This window comes from Helianthus annuus, chromosome 9, assembly GCF_002127325.2.
Source record: "Helianthus annuus cultivar XRQ/B chromosome 9, HanXRQr2.0-SUNRISE, whole genome shotgun sequence".
Taxonomy (NCBI): Eukaryota; Viridiplantae; Streptophyta; class Magnoliopsida; order Asterales; family Asteraceae; genus Helianthus; species Helianthus annuus.
This window is the reverse complement of record NC_035441.2, coordinates 128582142-128606236: the sequence shown is the minus strand read 5'-3', so window position 1 is coordinate 128606236 and position 24095 is coordinate 128582142. Positions and strand designations below refer to the sequence as shown.

Genomic DNA, 24095 nt, shown 5'->3' with positions numbered 1-24095 from the left:
ACCTATTACGAATGAATGAAGAAAAAATCAGTGAACAACGAATCGTAGAGAAGATTCTACGAAGTTTGACTCGGAATTTCGAGTCGGTAGTGATTACTGTGGAAGAAACGAAGAACTTAGAAGATGTTTCGACCGAAGAGTTAATGGGAATTCTTCAATCTCATGAACTGAGATTGAAAAGATATAAAGATACTCCAATAGAACATGCATTTCAAATGCAGAACTCAAATCAAGATAGGTTTAACCAACCAAGGAACGAAGTAGGAGGAAAGGGACGCGGTAAAAACAGGGGTCGAAACATGAACTCAATAGATGTTATAATTGTCAAAGATTAGGCCATATGGCCAAGTTTTGTCAACGGAAGGATGACAGCGAGAAGTCTGACAATGTATTAATCCACAAAGACGAGGAAAACAACGAACAAGATGACACGATGTTCATGATTTTCAATATGGAAGAGACAGTCAAGGATGACTGTTGGTATTTAGATAGCGGATGCAGTAATCACATGACAGGAAACAGGGATTTGTTCGTCAAACTGGATGAATCCTTAAAGAAGGAAGTGAGGACCGGTGATGATAAACGGCTGGAAGTACTCGGTTGCGGTGAAGTATCTATCACAATTAAAGAACGAACTCGAAAGATACCGAATGTATTTTACGTGAAGGGTTTGAAACATAACCTGGGGCAACTTATACAGAAAGGGTATACAGTCTTGTTTAAGATGGACCGATGCATTATCAAGGATGCAAGTAATGAAGGCACCGGAGATATACTCGGTTGCGGTGAAGTATCTATCACAATTAAAGAACGAACTCGAAAGATACCGAATGTATTTTACGTGAAGGGTTTGAAACATAACCTGGGGCAACTTATACAGAAAGGGTATACAGTCTTGTTTAAGAAGGACCGATGCATTATCAAGGATGCAAGTAATGAAGCCATCGGAGATATTAAAATGACGAGTAATAAGATGTTTCCCCTTCGTCCCGGTAGTGATCTAAACTTTGCAATGACCATGACAACAAAAGAAATGTCAGTTTTATGGCATAAACGGTATGGTCATGTAAATATGGACACACTAATCAGTATGGGAAACATAGAGCTAGTACTCGGGTTACCAAAAATCATGAAGAACAAGAACATATGTGAAAGGTGTATTTCGGGAAAACAGGCAAAGGAGGCGTTTCCAAAGAAAACCACATGGCAAGCCAATAAACCCTTACAGTTGGTTCATTCAGATATATGCGGGCCTATGAGAACTGAATCGATAGGAGGATGCAGATATTTCATTACCTTTATCGATGATTATTCAAGAAAAACTTGGGTGTTCTTTCTCAAATATAAATCAGAGGCATTGAACTATTTCAAAACGTTTAAAGCCTTAAATGAAAGACAATCCGATCACTTGGTTAAAACACTAAGAACCAATCGAGGAGGAGAATACTGTAGTAAGGCATTCCAAGATTACCTAAAGATAAATGGGATACGTCATCAACTCACAAACAGCTATTCACCCCAACAGAATGGGGTGGCAGAAAGGAAAAATAGAACGTTGATGGAATTGAGCAGAAGCAAGATGAATATCAAACAATTACCAAATTGTTACTGGGCAGAAGCAATAGCATGTGCCACATATATTTTGAACCGAACCATCATAAAGACAAGACCCAATACAACTCCTTATGAAGCATGGAATGGCAACAAGCCCAATGTAGAGCATCTCAAGGTATTTGGCTGCTTAGCTTATGCTCATATTCCGAAACAGCATCGAGATAAGTTAAATGAGAAAACGGAAAAGACGATTTTCGTTGGCTACAGTGAGCATAGTAAAGGTTACAAATTGTATAATCCACAAACCAATAAAATCATTATAAGCCGTGACGTGATATTTGATGAAAATAAACGGTGGGTCATCAATTCAGAAACTTCTGATGTTCCATTCGTAATATCTGATACTGATGAGACTCAAACTCAAGAAGATAACGGATCAGCCAATATACAAGGCGAACAGACACCTAGTGCTCTACCCGAGCACAATGTTTCAGCAATGCAAGGAGATGAGGAACAGTATCAAGGGACTGATCATAATCAGCACCACAAGAATGACTCTACAGCCGAGTCTACACAACAACATGAGAACAATTCATCTTCATCAGATTATGAGAACGAAGTCATTCGTATGAGAAGTCTCAACAACATATATCAAGATACTAGAGCCCTCTCGGAAGCAGAAGTTCTGCAGAAATACAACGAAAATCAAGTTGTAAATTTTGTCCTTTATACTAGTACTGATCCAACGTCATATGAAGAAGCCAGCAAAGACTCAAGATGGCTAGAAGCAATGGACAAAGAGATAGAGTCGATTCATAAAAATCAGATATGGGAACTTGTAGATCCTCCAACACATCAAAAACCGATTGGTGTTAAGTGGATCTATAAAACAAAGTATGATGAAAAGGGTAATGTAGACAAGTACAAGGCCATGTTGGTTGTAAAAGGGTACAAACAGAAATATGGCATAGATTATCAGGAAGTTTTTGCTCCCATAATTAGATTTGAAACGGTCCGATTAGTGTTGGCTCTCGCGGCTCAATATGAGTGGCATCTTCATCAAATGGATGTAAAAACTGCCTTCCTAAACGGCAAATTGGAAGAATAAGTTTACATAGAGCAACCTCAAGGCTATATTAAAAAAGGAGAAGAGAAAAAGGTATGTTATCTCAAACGAGCTCTATATGGTCTAAAACAAGCTCCTAGGGTGTGGTACAATCGAATAGATGCATACTTCGTTCAAAACGAATTTAAAAAATGCATTTATGAACACACTCTTTATATCAAAGATACCAATGAAGGAAAGATTATAATATGCCTGTATGTAGATGACTTAATAATAGCGAGCAGCTCGATGAGATTAATTTCAGAATTCAAAAGTTCAATGAAAAAGGAATTTGAAATGACGGATATGGGTCGATTACACTACTTCCTTGACATGGAAGTTTCGTATGAGAATGTAATATTACTCTCTCACAAAAGAAGTACATGAGAAATCTATTGGAGAAATACCGAATGACACTATGCAATACAGTGTCTACTCCAATGGAATATGGGTTAAAATTATCTAAAGATGATCCAGAAGAGTTTTTGACGAGGTGATATATCGTAGTTTAGTCGGAAGTTTGAAGTATTTGACCAACAGTAGACCAGACATTATGTTTGCAGTAAGCAAAATAAGTAGGTTTATGGAATGTCCAAAGAAAAGTCACTCGGAAGCAGCAAAACGAATACTAAAATACATCAAAGGGACTCAAGAACAAGGAGTTACATATTCAAAAGGAGGAAAAAAACATTTGGTGGGGTTCAGTGATAGCGACTATGCAGGAAACATAGATGACAGTAAGAGTACCTCGGGATATATTTTTCATCTAGGATCTGGTCCCATATCTTGGCAATCAAAGAAACAAAAGGTGGTAGCATTGTCTTCAACAGAAGCTGAATATATGTCTCTATCTTTAACTGTATGTCAAGAATTATGGATCAAAGGAATTCTAGATGATCTGCAAGGAAAGCAAGACTATTTAATTCCAATATTCTGTGATAATAAATCGACTATCTGTCTAGCTAGAGATCCGGTGTATCATGGTAAAAGCAAGCACATAAGGGTCAAGTATCATTTCATCAAAGACTTGATCAAGAAAAGGGAAGTAGCAGTTGTTTTTTGTGCAACAAAAGATCAACTGGCAGGTATTATGACAAAAGCATTGCAGCCGAAGGACTTCACACGTTTGAAGGGATTGCTGCATATGAATCTGAAGTAATCTAGCTTACGGGAGGGTGTTAGATGCATAATTATAAGCTAGATGATATTATTAGTATGATTGTTATCATTATTACTATTTATTTATCTTAGCATAAGTTAGTATATGGCGGTTACAGCCGAGTTTTATCAATTCATTTTATGAACACATATCTTCATTCTTCGAAACCCTAAGTCAGAAATCCAACAAATATATCGCATAATCACTTTAAAAGCACCCATCCAAACACCACTACAAGGGGAAGACTTTTCTTACCTACATAGCCTGCATAGTAACTAATGTCCTCCTCTTCCTCTGCAATGTTAAAATCCCTTACCTACAAGCGAAATCAAGATAAAAAATCCCAAATGTCAAAATATACAAAATGAGTTACAAAGAAGATACAAAAGTGAACATACTTAATTACCATAAAATAAAGAAATGGAAAGAGAGATGATATTGGCAGTGCTGTGAAGGAATAATGGAAATACATGTCAGGGATGTAACATAAAGATAAATTAATTTCAAGCTCTGTAAGAAATTAGATAGAAAATTTTTTATATTGCTTTATATTGAAAGGTGTAGAGAAACTTGTTGGGGTGGAACATGGTTCAATCAGAACATCATCATCATTCTGATGATATGAACTTCTGTTTGCAGCGGACATATTTGATATTCTTGAACGAAATAATGAATCAAATGGACAGACAATTATCGAAAGAAATTGAAAGTCTTGGTACCGGTTAATGTTGCCGGTACACCCCCTTATATACTTGATAATCTTGGCGGTTAATTCAAGCGGGAAAAACTGTCATTGGCAGTTTGAAATTACCCGCTTATAATATCCACCATGACTTATCATTTGTACCGAGTTCTAGTTATCACATAAACATACGAATACATATACATATACATATCATAAATTAAGTTTAATAATTCCTGCTAATACTTCCCCCTAAACTTAATTACGTTTGTTGATACCCTTGAGAACACTTGCATTAGCTTCTTCGACTGCCTTCCTTGCATGATTGAAGTTGAATTTTCTTCTTTTCTTATGTGCATTCCATGTTCCCTCCCAACTGTTTTCTGCATACAGTGCATACGATTCCTCTTCAGTGACCTTCTTGATTTCTTCGGCACTTGTGCTCCTTCCGAGACTGCATTCAGGTACATCTTTCTTATCCTTCATTCTTTCAGATTCATTGGCTCTTGCCTGCACATCCTTAAACTTATAATAATACACTAGAATGTCTAAATACATGGCATAAACAGTCCGCATGTATTCACCATCCTTGTATTCAAATCCCATGTCTTTTGCAATAATCGGCCAGAGATTATCTTCGGTTACACTGTTGTAACCCCCATCCCGTTCCACAATCATGTACAGACTGAGTAAATCAACTTTCCTGTTCTCGGTCATCACCGGAGGTATTGGCCTAGTTGTTATCCCCAGGAAAGTTATAACAAACCAAGACACCATTTCATCGAATTTCTTTTCTAATTCGTATTTGTAATGAAACACGAACTTGCCATCCTCCAACATATTTAACAGATTCACACAATCCTTGAAATCATTAAATTCTAAGGCCCTTATGATCATAACACTCCAATCCGTTTCATCGGAAGAAACGTGTAAGTCTTCGAAATAGGAGTTAAGGTATTCTTCTTTGTATTTTTCATTTACATCGTTTAATCGTATGACCTTTTGTTTTTCCTTTAGGCCAAGTTCATCTTCCTTCGACAGCCCCGTTATTTCATTTACAGTGTTATTGATAGGGGATGAAAACATAGGAAATATTTTGCAAGTATCTCCATCCTTTTTAACCGTAAAGCCTTGCATCGTTAATTGATTTAAACTGAGAACATTTCTGTCTAATTCCGGTGTGTATAAGACACCCTGAATCAACAATTTTTCATTATTGGACTTGACTTCTACAACCCCTATGCCCCTCATAAACAAGAAATCGTTTTCCCCCGAGTTGGTTTCAACCCCCACTAAATGTTTGATACGCTTGAAAACATTTAGATTACCGGCATAGTGTTGTGTAAACGAAAGACTAACATACCATATGTCTCCCCATGTACCGCCCTCTGAACCAGTCACAATCATCTCGTTTCTTTCTTCTACCGATTCTCTTTGCTTTCGTATTCCTGCATTTACCGCTTGAGAAACCAGTTGTGTGTTTTCATCATTCTCCTTTGATTTGCAGTCGTATATGAAGTGGCCTGGGCGATGACAATAATAACATAATTTTGTTCGATGCATTTTCTTTTTCCGTCTGGTTTCTTCATCATAGCAGTGTTGACATGGAAGTGTTGTCCCCGTGGCTCTGATACCACATGTTGGGGTGGAACATGGTTCAATCAGAACATCATCATCATTCTGATGATATGAACTTCTGTTTGCAGCGGACATATTTGATATTCTTGAACGAAATAATGAATCAAATGGACAGACAATTATCGAAAGAAATTGAAAGTCTTGGTACCGGTTAATGTTGCCGGTACACCCCCTTATATACTTGATAATCTTGGCGGTTAATTCAAGCGGGAAAAACTGTCATTGGCAGTTTGAAATTACCCGCTTATAATATCCACCATGACTTATCATTTGTACCGAGTTCTAGTTATCACATAAACATACGAATACATATACATATACATATCATAAATTAAGTTTAATAATTCCTGCTAATACTTCCCCCTAAACTTAATTACGTTTGTTGATACCCTTGAGAACACTTGCATTAGCTTCTTCGACTGCCTTCCTTGCATGATTGAAGTTGAATTTTCTTCTTTTCTTATGTGCATTCCATGTTCCCTCCCAACTGTTTTCTGCATACAGTGCATACGATTCCTCTTCAGTGACCTTCTTGATTTCTTCGGCACTTGTGCTCCTTCCGAGACTGCATTCAGGTACATCTTTCTTATCCTTCATTCTTTCAGATTCATTGGCTCTTGCCTGCACATCCTTAAACTTATAATAATACACTAGAATGTCTAAATACATGGCATAAACAGTCCGCATGTATTCACCATCCTTGTATTCAAATCCCATGTCTTTTGCAATAATCGGCCAGAGATTATCTTCGGTTACACTGTTGTAACCCCCATCCCGTTCCACAATCATGTACAGACTGAGTAAATCAACTTTCCTGTTCTCGGTCATCACCGGAGGTATTGGCCTAGTTGTTATCCCCAGGAAAGTTATAACAAACCAAGACACCATTTCATCGAATTTCTTTTCTAATTCGTATTTGTAATGAAACACGAACTTGCCATCCTCCAACATATTTAACAGATTCACACAATCCTTGAAATCATTAAATTCTAAGGCCCTTATGATCATAACACTCCAATCCGTTTCATCGGAAGAAACGTGTAAGTCTTCGAAATAGGAGTTAAGGTATTCTTCTTTGTATTTTTCATTTACATCGTTTAATCGTATGACCTTTTGTTTTTCCTTTAGGCCAAGTTCATCTTCCTTCGACAGCCCCGTTATTTCATTTACAGTGTTATTGATAGGGGATGAAAACATAGGAAATATTTTGCAAGTATCTCCATCCTTTTTAACCGTAAAGCCTTGCATCGTTAATTGATTTAAACTGAGAACATTTCTGTCTAATTCCGGTGTGTATAAGACACCCTGAATCAACAATTTTTCATTATTGGACTTGACTTCTACAACCCCTATGCCCCTCATAAACAAGAAATCGTTTTCCCCCGAGTTGGTTTCAACCCCCACTAAATGTTTGATACGCTTGAAAACATTTAGATTACCGGCATAGTGTTGTGTAAACGAAAGACTAACATACCATATGTCTCCCCATGTACCGCCCTCTGAACCAGTCACAATCATCTCGTTTCTTTCTTCTACCGATTCTCTTTGCTTTCGTATTCCTGCATTTACCGCTTGAGAAACCAGTTGTGTGTTTTCATCATTCTCCTTTGATTTGCAGTCGTATATGAAGTGGCCTGGGCGATGACAATAATAACATAATTTTGTTCGATGCATTTTCTTTTTCCGTCTGGTTTCTTCATCATAGCAGTGTTGACATGGAAGTGTTGTCCCCGTGGCTCTGATACCACATGTTGGGGTGGAACATGGTTCAATCAGAACATCATCATCATTCTGATGATATGAACTTCTGTTTGCAGCGGACATATTTGATATTCTTGAACGAAATAATGAATCAAATGGACAGACAATTATCGAAAGAAATTGAAAGTCTTGGTACCGGTTAATGTTGCCGGTACACCCCCTTATATACTTGATAATCTTGGCGGTTAATTCAAGCGGGAAAAACTGTCATTGGCAGTTTGAAATTACCCGCTTATAATATCCACCATGACTTATCATTTGTACCGAGTTCTAGTTATCACATAAACATACGAATACATATACATATACATATCATAAATTAAGTTTAATAATTCCTGCTAATAAAACTATGGCTACAAAGTGCTCATTAAGGAATCCTAGTAACACAGTTTGATCAACACACAGGACTAACTTATTAGCTCTATTACTCTATAGATTTTTCTGACGAATTCGATGCTGATTGTAGTAGGGGGGTAGTTATAATACAAATATGAGTTGCTTACTAACGGAGAGCGTCACAATCCATATACAAAACACTTCCTTTATCGGTAATCCGGTTTGCACTTCTTTCTTCTGATCAACACAGCACCCAGGACAACCTTCATAATACACTTTCTCCAAAAGTGGCTTCTTAAACTCATTGCCACCCATGCTATATGACTCACTAAAACAAATGCAAACTCAGTTCCAAAATAAACTCAACAACCTGATTGTTATAAACAAAGAATCTTCCAAGTGGTCTAACTTTAATCAGGATAAAAAGAAAGCGATCTACAACTACACATGACATCACTAATAATGTGAGCTAGTGGAGAACCAAATTCTATGCTGTTCTCAACTTTAAAAGATTCTGTGTGTTTTATCGAACAGGTGTAAGGAAACTGATTTGGATAATTTTTTTTTTTTTTTGGATAATTGTATTAGAAGCAGACAAAAATGTAACTACATCCAAACCAGAAGGTCTATTTGTATAATTAACTCTAAAATCAATCAAAGAAATAAAATAGATCAAAGTGTTTTTGTTATTTTAACTTTTTTATGACCGGCTAACTTACACATGCCTACTCTGATACCATACTACTCTTATATCTACACTTTTGTGCAGTATAAAACGTGACCCCGAGATCTATGGACGTAGATTTTAAAAGGCTTAGTTTTGCGATTCAAAAAGGGGTAGCGGCGCAGCTTGTTGTCCGTTTACCAACTATCTCGATGTAAATTCAAAAGTAGTGTATAGTTTTTATATAAGGACATAAAACGTGAACCCTCAACTTCATCGTTTCTTCACGCTATACTACAAGCCTATGGTTTTTTTTTTATCATTTTAACTAATTTAAATTTATACACATATTAATCCACAAACTTGCATATTGGATTGTTTTAGAGTTTTAGGATGATACGGTTGAAAATGCGTCTTTATAACAAGTACAAGCTTTTCTTTTTCAGTTTAGGCTTTCAAGTGGTTCGTGACATGTTAGGTTGAAATGATCAATAATAAGAATGACAACCTCAAGTTTTGGTCTCTCTGGCCAGTGGTGAATACAAAAATTTTTTGTACGGGGCACAATGCGGGTCAGCTACAAATGGGACGGACAAAAGAAAAAGGGATAAGGAAACTTTAAAAAATAATATACAAATATCTCTATTACAATTTTCATCTTTGGAAACACTCATTACACTTTCATTAGTAACATCGAGAAGTTTATCTGCTACTACAACACAAATTGCACAAGTGATGTAGTGCGTGGTACGATAATAAAGATCAAACACGTTGATTCTGCGAATACTCGTGTAGTTCTTCCCCAACCCCAAAATTCAACCCAAAGGGCACAGAATTTGAAGTGAAAATTAGTTTTCTCAAAATTCAAGTCTAATCTTTCATTTCACTATAGCAACATATAAATAGGAACATAAATTCGAAATGGGCCTAAAAAAGACAACGGGCCAAACACGAGCCCAAAAACAAAATGCCCAAAATACTTGAAAAAACATAAAAATGGAAAAAACTAATAGAAATAAGCGTTTTTTCGGCCTGGACGATGACCCAAACCGCCATAGGCCGTTTGCAGCAAGATAGAGTTCGTTCTCCCGTTCGTTTCGCCTGGTCACACGCCCTAAACGGACCCCCGTAGCCCAAGTTAGAGCCATTTTAGTGAAGCCCCTTTTGTTACGCGATCTTGGGCCTCAAAATACAAGATGGTCCGCTCTTCCACACTTGGGCCCGCATCAACAAGTGTTCAAGAAATCATTCCCAATACGATTACACAAATTAACGTTACACATTTTATCACTAGAAAACATCTCACAACAGAGACGGTTGCAAAAGGCAAAACCATTCCTAGCTTTATAGTCGGTAGACCAAAGGCTATGATACATGTTTCCTTGTCTTCACAGTTGAACTGTGCATTTTAGCTACATCTTATTAAATATTAATTATATTATAAATACACTACTATTATTGTAAAATATATTAGTTTCGTTTTGTTAAATTTGGTAGATATATTATTGTAAAATATGTTAGTTTCGTTTGTTTTTATATTTGGTAGAGTGTTGAGAAAACAATCTAAAATTATGAACTAAGACGACGGAATTTAAAGGGAATATCAAATAATATAAATAGTCAAATTATAAAATTATTTGTGGTCGTTAAAAAAAAGTTAATTGTTTGTGAAATTACATTGTGGTAGTTCAGAAAAAAGTTTATTGTTTGTGAAACTACATAAGGAAACGAAATTAATGAAACTAGTTGTCTAATTGTGTTGGTGGTAATTCATGACTCATCACAAGTTGATGATGGGAAAAGGTGATAAAGGAGTTCAAGTCACAAGTCGATGAACTTGAGGGATCAATGTTGACAAGTTAGTTATAGTTGGTTAAATTTCCTAGTTATGTTATAATTATTTGGTAATGTTTTGACAACCAAGTTAGGGTTACCATATATAAACCGTGTTAGAGTTACACATTATTAAAAGACAAGAGAAGAGATAAACCAAGTTATGGTTTATGAGTTATTATAAGTTTTTTGAGTTATATTTTTTTTGGTTATAATAAAAGTTCTTAGAGAGTTATTTCATTCGTTCATGTTCTTGTGTTTGATTATTCGATTGGGACAGTGTCGTCTCCGAAAATCTTCGAAAATATGTAGGCCATGTTCGAAGATAAAATACGGGCCCCTAAATATAAACTTTTTAAAAAGAATATACAAAAAAGTTTTAAATATATGAAAATGAATTAAAAATTTGTGGAATCACCTGCATGTTGCAACGTGCTTCTTTTTTACGTGGAAACGTAGATAAAAATCATATCACACGCGCATCTGGACAACGAAACGTAGAAAGAAAACACATTGTAAGGGTAATTAAGAAATAACTACGATTCCCATTTTGATTTAATGTAACATAAAATTAGTCAATTAATGTCATTTGCAGTGAATGCATACGTAACAAACATAAAGAAAAAAAATCGACTAGAAATGAAGTCATCAAAATTAGAACCCGAGACCTACTTGCTAATAAAGTGACATGGGAACCATCAGACCCATAAGCCTCATCGTATCATTTTCCAATTCATTACTTATATATTTTAAGTTCTACAACGTTAACTTTATTTTAAAAAAAAAAAAAATGGGCCCCCGGAGGGTTTGGGCCCTGAGCCGTCACCTACCCCGCACCCCCTCCGGGCCGCCCCTGGATTGGAACTTGAATTGGTATGAGAGCCAAGTTTAATCATCATAATCAAAACATGCAACCAAAGTTGAATTCTCATCGGGTTTCAAAGTTGTTAATCGAAGCCGGTGTTTGAGAGTTCGTGATCGGGACCGAGTTAAGGGTTCGAGATCAGCAGCGGCTTAAACAGAACCAGTCGAGTTCCAGCTTGCAATTAGCGGCTGTATTTAAAAGGGGGCGGTGGCAGTTCTTGTTGATCATGTTCGTAGTTCGACTCGAATTTGCAAGGCTGTTTGTTTTTTCGCTACATGTTATCGGGATTTGAAAAAAAAAGTGTAATAAGGCATTTAATTGTTTTTGTTATTGTGGCAGTTTTTTTTATTTTTATTTTTTCAGCAAATTAATATGTTAAAATTAACATCTACTAAAATTACACAAATTTATACAATAAAATTACATTAAAATCATTAAATCTTATGTCAATTTTTCTGCTATAATATAATTATAACATAAAATACACACCCAATTTAATTTATGACATAGAACACATTGTAAAAAAAAATATAATAGAATAGAAATAGGTTAAACAAGTCAACCCGTCAACCCGACCGGGTTGACCCAAACCTTGCCTGTTTAGCTAAACGGGTTTGCGGGTTCAACCTAAAACTGGCCCGAACCCGTTTAAAGCAAACCCAAACCCACGAATTCTGTGTTAGGTTCGTGTCGTGTTTTCAGGTCGTGTCAAAAATTCACACCCCTACTTTGTAGCCTTATAGAAAAAAGAAACCCTCGATTGACTTTTCGTCTGATAATTTAATAGTAGTAAAAAAGTTGTGTTTGTTGTGAAACAACGACATACTAGCAACCAACGTATAACTATAAACATAAAGAACAAGTATTATAGAAAGTAAGAGAGAAAGAGAATAGGAGAACTCATTCTTATTCATGTGTATATACAAATTACATGAAGCCACTATTTATAGGGCTATCATTCAACACAACTTAAATGCCAATGGGAGTTATGCATGTGGATAGTTATATCATAAAATATATTTATAACAATCATAAAATATATTTATACCCCTTGACTATCCACATGATAAAAGAAAACAATGTATTATACGCTTGGTAGTGTTGCCTCGTTAAAAACCTTGCTAGGAAAACCCAGTGGGACAAAACCTCAGCTAAGGGAAAAAGAGTGCAGCGCGTATTGTCTCCCCCTAATACTTCTGGATCAGGTATGTTGCCTTATTAAAAACCTTACTAAGAAAACCCAATGAGACAAAACTTAGTTAAGGGAAAAATAGTGCAACTTGAATAAGTCTCCCCCTCATTTTAACATGTATCATTTAAGTGATGTGTGTCCATCTTTCTTGAAAGTCGAACAAAGCTTTTGTAGCGAATGATTTATCGCTTGATCCCTTAATGTGCAATCCTTTATGTTGAGCAATGTTGTATAATCTTTTAATGAGACTTTAGGTGCCTCCTTCCAAAAATTATCATATGTCCACGACTGTGTTTCGTTACATTCATGCATCTACAAGACTAACCGAACTTGTTTTGATGGGTTAGTAAAATATAATCAAATATTGTTTATACCTAAAATATTTCTTTGAACTCATTCCAATGTCTCTTCGCTTGACAAATGTTATATCATGATAATAAGCTCAAATGAAAGATATTGTGACCATACATAGCTAGTAAAACATATTAATGCACTTATGCATTTAACGATGGTACTTCTAGAATGAGAATCTCTACTATGGTAGGAGATGATGATAGACATTTCTTATAACAAATGACTTAACAACCTTTAACATACTTTAAGGTTCAACTATGTCCATACTAAAATAGCCAAAACATCATCTTCTTGATGTACTTGAGGATTAGTAAAATATAATTACATATATACTCGAACTACATGTCGAGAATAACTACACTTTGTAAAGGTCATTCAAAATTTTCCTCTTTAGTTTGAGAGTTCCCTCTCGATGATGTTTACATTATCACTGTAAGAGTGAAATCTTGTTAAATAGATGTAGCTCATTTTATCAAAATTATACCTCTCTTTTCAGAGTATAGTCGACTGTACCACATACGAGTAGTTTTAAGATTCATATATACAACACCTATGGGGTTATTGTTTCATAATGCTTTGAGCATTTTTAATCCTTCAGGGAGTTTTCATACAAATGTCATTTGCAATTGTCTCATACATGTATACGGTGATGACATCCATAAGTTGTTTTATCTGAAGTCATTCTGAGATTGCGAGGCCGCTTAAAACATCTAAAGATTATCGCATCCACTACAGGGGTATACGTTTCCTCGTAATCAACTGCTGGGATTTGGGAAAATCTTTATGTTAAAATGCGTGCCTTACATCGCAAAAACTCATTATTTACGTTTCCTTTTATTTAAAGACACGCATTTATAACCTACTGGTTTGACGTCTATGGGTGTTCGAACTGCTGGTTCGAAAACGTTTAGTTTGTCGAGCAAATTTAGTTCAACCTTAAGTCATGTAGCCATTTTGTCTATTTGTGTGTGTACATTCTTGCACACTTTCTATATACGTAATCTCTCTTTTTTTCATCGATTACATCTATTGCTATAACATAATCAAATATATCATTTTACACGTGTTTCATTACGGTTCCATATTGTACTAATTTTGTACATAATTCATCGCGATCTCATATTTGTTTGTTACTAGAGTTTCTTTTAGAACTCTATTAGCCTCTTTTGGGGCTTTGACAATAACCTTCTTTAAGGTTTAGTATGCAACCACTTCTGGGGTTTGTATGCAACCACTTATGGTGTTTTATGTGTCACCTCTTTTGGGGTTACACCAACTGCGATACTCTTCTCTTTTTGTGTTTGTGGGTTTTATCTTTTTGGAACCGATTTATCTCTCACAATTTATTAATATGATAATCATTTTGTGAGTACTTCCATTCGAGCAGATAAGTTTAAGCTGGTATATGTGACTTTGTCACCTTATTTGTGTTAGTGAATGCATCTTGTATTTCATTTGTTATTATTTGCAAATACACGCTCATTCTTTTGGACTTCAGATTTGCATTGACCACTTCAGGGGTCGATATATATATGATGCATTTTTTATGTTACCAGTCTTTCATTTTCTTGTCTCCCCCTAAGACTGGGAATACGATGTACATATCCCATTTTGTATGTTATGGTGGTGCTATTGGTACATAGGCTGCACAACAAAATATATAAAAAAAATGGAAACTTGGTTCTCTTCAGGAGACCAGTTGTAATGGGGAGTATTTGTGATAAGCAGTTGGTTTTGAATTGATATAATCAATCGATGAATTCCGTCTCGACTACGGATGCCTCTCACTATATTTCACATTATGCCCAACAATGGTCCCTACAATTGGGTTGTCAAAGAACAGTGTTAAACCATGTCAAAAAAACAACGTTCCATAGTGTTGGGCATATGCTACATACGGGTAGCTAAAAACTCACATGTAACCATGTATGAATGCCACAATCCACACAACTGTACATTTCAATGGTCCCATATAAGAGGGATTGTTTGTAAGAGTTTATTGTTTGGAAGGGCATAAAATTTATTTGCCACCAAAAAAAAAAAAACTAACTAGACATATGATAAGGAATTTTGGGAGCAATGTTTTTAGATTACTTAGAGGTGCTAAGGTGCCAGTTAGCATGTTTGATTGTTTAGCATATCATGATGCTATCTTGATGACCTATTTGGTCATGCCATATGGTGAACGTATAAATATTCTAGTAACTTCTGGTTACTCACCATATTTGATTTAATGGAATATTGTGGAAAATTAGTATCATTTCTAGTAACTTCTAATATAGTCTTCTGGCCATACTTGCTATACTCCCATACAACATTCATGGTGGCATCATTACAATTTTCTTAGTTATGTATATGATTATAACCTTTGAATTGATCATTATATCAGCGCATTCACATCAGGGAATGGATTAGTACCACAGAACTTCCATGCTTGTTGTTTCAAACTTTATATATATTCTTTAACAATCAATGATATTTGACGATGGAAATTGTTTTGCTCAATGGATTATGATATATGTTTTTCTCATCACATAATATAAATCGAGATGTAGTTATATAACCGAGACATTTATACTTATCGATTTAAAATCTTACAAGCTTCGATAAACTCATAATAAGCTTTGAGAAGTTAGACACTCTAGGTATCTTTTTTATATAAACCATGTTAGTCCCGAAATATATAATTCAATCGTTTTTATAGCTTGTGATCATATACCACAACTCTTGTCACTTTGATGTCCCCTTCCAAATTTATAACATATGGAACATAATATATACATTAGATTATACAATGCATGACTATATAACATATCACCAAATAAATAGGTTATGATACAACCATATAAAATAAGATTTTTTTTCATCACTTATAAGAAATATATAATTTTTTTTATTTAATATATCATCTAAATAAATCAAAGCATATAAAAGACACATAAAATTGCAATAGTGATAAACCTATTATTATAGGTCATGCTCTAATTTATCGAAATCGTGTGCGTTAGTTTTCAAATTAGTGGTGTTCCATAAAGGACAAAGTTGATATATGATGAAAGCCACAATAAAATCATACATCTTGATTAATAGTAAGATAATATTTATAAAGAAAGATGAGTAAATCAATATATGATTTTTTTTATTGCTAAAATATAGCTATAACTTGTCATCAAACGAATTAAAAATTATATGATAACATCTCATGTAATGTCATATAAAGCACCAAATTTCTTATTCTTATATATCAAATAAGAACACTATAAACATAGACTTATCGTATTGTATTTCAAGTTAAATTATTAGGAACAATCAAATTAAAATTTATATGTCAAATACAAGTTTTACACATCAGAAGTGAATGTACATGAACATATTAAATACTAAACAGACTTTTTCATAGTATAATAATCTGTCAACTATTGTATACTACAAATTCATCTCCATCAAACGTTATTATGGAGAGTCACTTCTTAATGATGTATTCATAACATAGTCACTCTTAATGATGTATTCATAACATAGGAGTTAACGATGTCTTAATGATGTATTCATAACATAATTAATAATATGATTAAAGATAATAAAGAATAAATTAAATGATATTCAACGATTTTAATTTCTAAGCATTAACCAACATGATGGGAAAAATGATATTTAATGATTTTAATTTTAAGCATTAGCCAACATTAATATCGTTTAAAGCGTTCTTTAATTTCTTAAGAATACAATTGGTTAATGCATAAATAAACATATAACCAAATATTTAATCCTATAACATCACTAAATCCATTTAAATTATAAACTATACAAAATGAAATCTAGTATATATATCATTTATATCTTACCACCAATACAAGCAGATATACTTTACAATTGCACTGTTTAGTCCATAAATATTGAGTTCCATACTTTGTGATATTGAATTTAATTGTTTTTAATGAGTTCTAAAAGCACATATAATATTCTCTAGATTGCAAATTAACTTCCTCAAATCAAAATAATTCAACAGTTTTACTTACAACTTAACAGGGTTAATATTTAACATCTTCAAATCAAACTAATTCGACAATTTTATTTATAACTTAACAGGGTTAATAAAGAAGCATAAATATATGATCATGGTGGCTCAAGGAATATGCAGTTGAGCATCACTAGATTGTAAACATTTTAGTTTATCGATAATGATCATGTGAGGAGATCAATGTTAATAATACTCACATTTATTGGGATAGAAGACAACCCAAGTATATTTATTTAAAATTTAGAGATCATGCAAAAATTACTAATTACCGACACCTTAATAATTAATTACTGAAATTTACATAAAAAATCTAGTCCACATTATACGAATCCTATATTTTTTTTAATTGGATCAACATCTACATTTTTTTATAAGGTTGTATCAAATTCTTTCTGATTAGAATACTAAATATATCAACCAAAAATTTTATAGAAACCATTGTTTTGTTAGCATCGTTTTGATTTGTTCAAAGTAATTAAATAACATCTCAATGATTGAAATATTCAATATTGATCCAAAAGATTTGTTTTATGATATTCAAAAATTCCTTTTCAATATTTTTATGGTAATATGTATGATGGCTTTTGGATGCTTGAAATTGAAAACATAAATTAATCATCCAAAGATTTAATACGGATAAGTAATACAAGATTAATAAATCTCATGAATCAAAATAAAACTTACTTGTAGGATAGTCACGCCGACTAATAATCTTTGAGAACTTTGATTTTTGATGACGACCTGGATGTGAATTACCAGAATTCCGTGTTTAGAGTCTCGTACTGATAACGTGTTGTGAAACAACGACATACTAGCAACCAACGTATAACTATAAACATAAAGAACAAGTATTATAGAAAATAAGAGAGAAAGAGAATAGGAGAACTCATTCTTATTCATGTGTATATACCAATTACATGAAGCCACTATTTATAGGGCTATCATTCAACACAACTTAAATGCCAATAGAAGTTATGCATGTGGATAGTCATATTGTAAAATATATTTATAACAATCATAAAATATATTTATAACAGTGTTGATTTATTTTGTTTGGAGACGTGGGATTCAAAAAGGGAAAAAGTCAATTTAGCTGCTTTTATTTTTGGGGAACAACGTTATATTGTTTTCTTTGGAGAATAGCGTTTGAAAAAAAAAAGAATATAATAACAGTTTATTTATTTTTTTTGGGTTTAAAACTAGAATATAATAACAGTTTATTTATTTTTTTTGGGTTTAAAACTAAGTTGAGGTTTACCACTATACGTTATTTGAGTTGAACAAGCGGGTTTAGAACAAACAGGTTTAATTCAGGATTCGTTTTATCCGAGTTTTCAGGAGGTATTCGTGACCGTGTTTCTGCGAGCAAACGCGTTCGGTTCTGAAAAGTTTTTCGGGTCTGGTCGGTTTGTATTTAGTCCAGCGGACTGGAGCAAGGTAGTACACCACTTACATATAGCCGGAGAAAGAAAAAAGCCGATGGCTAGGGATGATGTTAGTAGTGGTGACGAGTTGTGGTTAAAGAACAGAACTCCACAACTTTACAATGTCCAATGTTAACAGGAACTATTTACAACATTTGGGCGATTCGTATCAAAGCAGTATTCAAGGTTCATGTAATATTGCAAGCTTTAGAAGCAGGCGAAAAGGATGTAGAGGCCAAATAGTATGACATGGCAGTCAGGGGCGGACCTACCCACAATGGTGGGTGGGCAGCCGCACCCCTTGGAAAAAAAAAGATTTAAGTCTTAATTTTGGTCGAAAATCCTAATCGCACCCTTTGTATTTTTTTCAACCGCACCTCTTGAAAATTTTCAACCGCCCTCCTTAGAAAAAAAAATATTACGAATTTATAAAAAAGAAATTAAACACTGATTATTATAAATATATAAGTACATAACACAATTTGTATAATTATTCTTTATCGGTTTATTCACTTTAGTTAACTCAATCTACAATCTAATTTTATTAACCCAACTACTTAAGCCCAAACCCAACCCAAAAAATTATCTTTTTTTATTGATTGTTTTTTTGTTGTTTTATGTGGTGATTAGGAGAAAATATTGATGTGTTAGGGTTTGATTTTTTTTATGTTTTTTTGATGTTTTTCTAGTTGTTCTAGACTTGTAGTTAATGATTTTGTTGTTTTATTTTAAACTTTGTTTGTTTAAATGATTACTGACTAATAATTAAAACTAGGGCTTGAATGTTTCAAAATTAAAATTGAAAATTATGGAGTATAGTATTGGTTGAATATGATTGTTTATTTAGTTTAAGTGTTTAGTGTTGTTTTATGAACCTATGGAGCAATTTCTATATGATAAGAACCATGGGTAGAGAAGTTATGGCGTGATTTCTCAAGAGGAAGAGGGTTGGACCAATTTTTTCGTCGGATTCTTCTAATTAAAGACTAAGCTATGTCTTAGATAAGTTTTTTTTTATTTAATGATTAGGAGAAATAGAAGTAGGTAGAGTTTGAACTTTGATAGTTTTTTGTTGTTACTTAACTTACTTATGATGGTTTTTTTTATGTTCTTTACTGTTTTACTTGAAACTTTGTTTGTTAATGTGATAGGAAGTTAGGAAAAAGGGTTTGATTGTTTAAAAATTGAAATTGACCCAAAATTGATGGTCAAAATCGTAAATTTGACCTCTAGGTATATTATAATTTTAGAAAACATAACACTACATTATTAGAATAACGAAAAGGTAAAATAACGTTGATTTACAAATAAAAAAAGGAAACTAAAATTAAGGTGGTTTTGATAACACTTACGTTTGTACTTCGATTACAATTTGTACGTTAACACTCACAACTCATTTTGAACATTTTTTGTGTCCATGTGGATAAAAATAGACATGTTTAAATTAATGTATGTTAAAAATTTACCAATAAAATAAAATAAAAGTTATAATAGAAAATAAAAAAAAATATAAAATATTGTATCATAGAATAAAACTTAAAAGAAAAAAAAGTTACAATAATAAATAAATATTTAGTTGCTATTTATCGTTAGTCTAAATTAATATATACAAATAAATACTCTATTTTTAACATAACTTCATTTTAACAAAATTTATACCAGAATGTCGATGAAATAAAATTAAACACAACTAAGTACTTAAGTTTTTGGAAATAAATTAACGAACGTAAGTTATTAAAGAAATATCAAATTAACTGATAAAGTAAATATGATAGAAAAAAAAAAGAAAAAAGAATTAATAAAAGTAAAAAATAAATGAGAAATGGATTATGATTTTAAAAACAGTAAAATAAAATAATTAAAAACAATAAAAATATTAAATAATAAAACATAAAAAACTATATATTATTACAAAAATAAATTACTATTCATATTCATTCGTTAACAATATATTTATATTATATAATATAATTGGATAATTCGTTAACCACCGAGAAATACATCAACATTGCAAACATTGATACTTTATTTAAGCTAAGCCTTTGGGAGATAATAGATGATGCTTTACAAACAAGAATATATTACCAATCAATTTCCCCATTCAATCAACTTTTAGTTTCATTTTCAAAAGCAACCAAACAAGGTTCTGTCATGGTTTAAACATACAAAATTGATGGTCAAAATCGTAAATTTGACCTCACAAGAAGCCATGGATGTCAAAATCCTTTAGTTGAACACAAGAACTATTCAGTTTTTCCGATGAAAAAATGATAGGTTGCAGCCAAGAGTACAATATGTCCATATCAGGCTCAGTGTTTGGACCTGAGTCCGGATTCGGTTCAGTCTATTGTGACTAACCCAACCCACTGTTCCTCCGTGTTGCAGCTCCATCTCACACCCCGTAAGGACTATATCTGATCCATCGGCCTCCAAGACCTCGACAATCGTTGCTTCAACATTTATCGAACTTACCAAATCTAGTAACAAAATTCTCATTCCCATTCCCATTCCCAACCTTTGTCATCAAACACCAAGGCAAATGAACTAAAGGGTGAATCACTGAATTGTATAACTAAAATAAATGACCAACATAAGAAATTAAAATAAGGGTATAGAATATTAATATCTAGAATTAAATGAATTTTTCAAATTCTGCCATGTGGACACACCTTCAGGATGAATATGAACAAAATATTTCACAAACCTCGCATCAGAACACGCAAGAATTGTGCTCAACGATAACTTCGGCTTCGCTGCACCTCTCTCCAGTAACCATAAATACATAGAAAACCTGAGATTGATCCTCTGAATATCATAACACAAGTACGACGGAAACACTACCACAGCTTCCAACGGATAGCCTAAACGATTCTGCAAACAATCCAGCTTTTTCTCAAGAAGATCTTTTGTCTGGTTTAACACCGACGGGGCCCGCTTAATCATACTCGAAACTACATTATAATCAAGCCCTGCTTCCACTAAACAATCAAATCTTTCCTGTAGTTGGTCTCCTCTGCCCCGGAACTTTTTTAGCGCTTTCGATAACTCTTCGGAGTTTTCGATATAACCCAGTCTTAGTAAGAAGCTTTTTCTTTCGACAATTGTATTGGAATCCTGATTATTGGTCGCTTTAGCGTCGGACTTTGTAGCCAAATTGATTAACATTAAAGGATCTTTCTTTATACCTCGACGTAAATCATCTTTTTGAATTTTCAAACTGTTCATAACGGTAGTTGGCGCTTTTAACGAATTAGAACCGAGAACTTCCATATGGGTAGCAACAATGTTTGCAATTTCTTCCGTCTCCATCCCGATTTCGACCAAGAAACACACTGCTGTCGAAAGATTCTTCGCACCCTTTGACGATAAAATTTGCGAGTTTTTCAAAAATAGGTCGTAAATTTGGTTCATTTTAAACCCGAGCTTTAGCAATTGACCAACCAGCACATAGATCCGTTTCCCCGAGACTTCAAACAGTAACGTGGGGTTCTCCGTAAACAGAGTTTTCATCTGTTTATCGTCGTAGCCCACTTGCACGAGAAAACTCATGGTGTCCAGCATTTTATCCCAATTCAAAGTGGTTCTTTCAGATATATAACCACCGATCCATTCATTTCCGAACCCGAACCCTTTCAGCTTATCGAGAAGCATGAGAAACTTGTTATCGATACGCCCGATCAAGAGTGAAGGGCAGCATGATACTAGTTTAATCACAGTCGATTTACTGAATCCTAATTTCTCATAAGCCTTAAGTTTCATAGATAACACTCCATGGTCGTACCCAAATATCTCCTTCGCTTCCCTATAAATCTTGCCAATCTTTGTTCTAGGAATCCCATAACCACACAGAGCGTGAAAGTTATCGAGTAAAAGCCCGTCATCCCCTAAAAATATCAACGATTTAGGAAGCAATGACGGGAATTCGGTAGGATTCAAACCTAAACTCTCCAAAAACGGTTCATACTCGTTAATGGGATTGTAACGAAAGTACTTCGACAAAGCCCGCGAAACATCCTGCTCATTATCAACCACCGACAACAAGTTCTGGATAAAATGAGGCGAGTTCTTGCTCATGTACTCCGCATCGGTGAAATGGAAGCCTCTTGTAAAATGCAAATAATCAAAAAGTGCGGTTTGTGCCTCTGTTCTCACAAGACGCGATACACGATTACTGTTAGCACTAGCTTGTGATTGATGGGAATAAACAACTCCAGTTTTCACTAAACTTGTAGATTCTGATGTGCAGAAGTTTCTCCTTTTAACTGATATATAAAACGGTCCATTTCTACTACAGGCATTTTTACAAACAGTTGGTGGGCATAATACATAATGTAGTTCAGAAATCATCTCAGAAATCCAAAATCGCCTATTATAACTGATCCTATGAATCAGCATAGCAAAACTCACGATACCCAGAAATGATTCTGCGAAATAATAAAAGGGTGTTCGTTAATTTAAATGTTTGATAATACTCTCATGTGGGTTTTAGGTTCAAATGTAAGCAAATTCGAATTGATAAAGCAAGAAAATGTAACTGAAAGAAAAGGAAATTGATACGAACCAGCATTTTCACTTACAAAACATTGTGTTTCTTGAATTTGAATCTAGATGTCCATTTGATTGCGTAATCTGGTGTAGTTGAAGAAGGTACGATGTACGGTTCTTGTAAACCCTAATTTTAGGGGTTTGGGGATGAATTTATATAGACCCCCTCATTTAAGAGCATTCACATTCAATCCATCAAATTATACATACATTCCACTAAAAAACAACTCCTATATCAATATATTTCCATTAAAAACAAATACTTTTTCTCTCTCATTTCAATTAAATAATATTATCATTACCTTTTTCTCTCACTTCCACTCACTTCCACTCACAACCACTTTCAAAATATATTAAAAAATTATAACAGGTGAACAGTGTCCCTCCAAATATACAGATGAACAGTAACATTTTCTCTCTCCTCTACTCACAACCACTTTTTATACCCTTTATAATATAAAAACCCCTCCTCACATAATTTGATAATTAGAATGTGAATGCTCTAAGACTTGGTGGGCATTCAACCTCCAAAAGTTTATATGTGTATCACATTTCTTTTATTGATGGGTACGGTTTTTAAGAATATTGTTTTAAACGGGTATATCCCAACTACCCAAGTGAAGTTATTAGCTTTTTTTTTCAAGTAAACTTCATTAAGACTTAAGACTTTGGGGTATGGGGTTTGGGTTGGGACGTGGGTTGGGGAAAAACGCCCAAGCCACCACCCCGGGTGAGCTTGGGTTGGAGCGTAGCCTAAGGGGCGGGAGTTTAAAGCCGGGCGTGGGGCGGGTCTATGACTATGACATGGTGGGCTCTCAATGGCCAAACCAAACTAGCCGTTGGGCTAGCTGTTGGGGCATTTTAAAAAAAAAAAAAATCCTTTATAAATATCTTACCATATTTAACATTTTTCTCACACAATATCAAACACATAAAACACAATTTTGCCATGAGTTCTTCAA

The 24095-nt window shown here is 34.1% G+C and overlaps 2 protein-coding genes across 7 annotated transcripts in view; both read right to left on the bottom strand.

Annotated features, from left to right (window-relative positions):
• Positions 1–8616, bottom strand: part of LOC110937109 (protein ZINC INDUCED FACILITATOR-LIKE 1) — a 33363-nt gene extending 24747 nt beyond the window's left edge. For 3 of the 5 annotated variants that reach the window (XR_004867215.1, XM_035977582.1, XM_022179519.2), the window contains exons 1-3: positions 8403–8616; positions 4225–4265; positions 4074–4134 (exon numbers count right to left, since the gene is read on the bottom strand). Coding sequence is in view for 3 of the 5 variants with exons in the window: in XM_035977582.1 (XP_035833475.1) it covers positions 4074–4134; positions 4225–4265; positions 8403–8550 (250 nt within the window). In the remaining 2 variants the exon portion in view is untranslated. Of the gene's footprint in view, positions 1–3406; positions 3558–4073; positions 4135–4224; positions 4266–8402 lie in introns of those variants that run through there. The other 2 variants (XM_035977583.1, XM_022179520.2) reach the window with 2 other exon arrangements.
• Positions 8617–21133: 12517 nt separating this feature from the next.
• LOC110937108 (transcription termination factor MTEF18, mitochondrial) lies at positions 21134–23300 on the bottom strand. 2 transcript variants are annotated; one of them, XM_022179518.2, is made up of 2 exons: positions 23166–23300; positions 21134–23012 (listed from the first exon to the last, which is right to left on the bottom strand). In XM_022179518.2, the coding sequence occupies exon 2, from the start codon at positions 22981–22983 to the stop codon at positions 21208–21210; it is 1776 nt and encodes a 591-aa protein (XP_022035210.1). In that variant the 5' UTR covers positions 22984–23012; positions 23166–23300; the 3' UTR covers positions 21134–21207. The 2 variants fall into 2 exon arrangements, with proteins under 2 accessions (XP_022035210.1, XP_022035209.1); XM_022179517.2 differs by having other exon boundaries at positions 23150–23285.
• Positions 23301–24095: the final 795 nt, after the last annotated feature.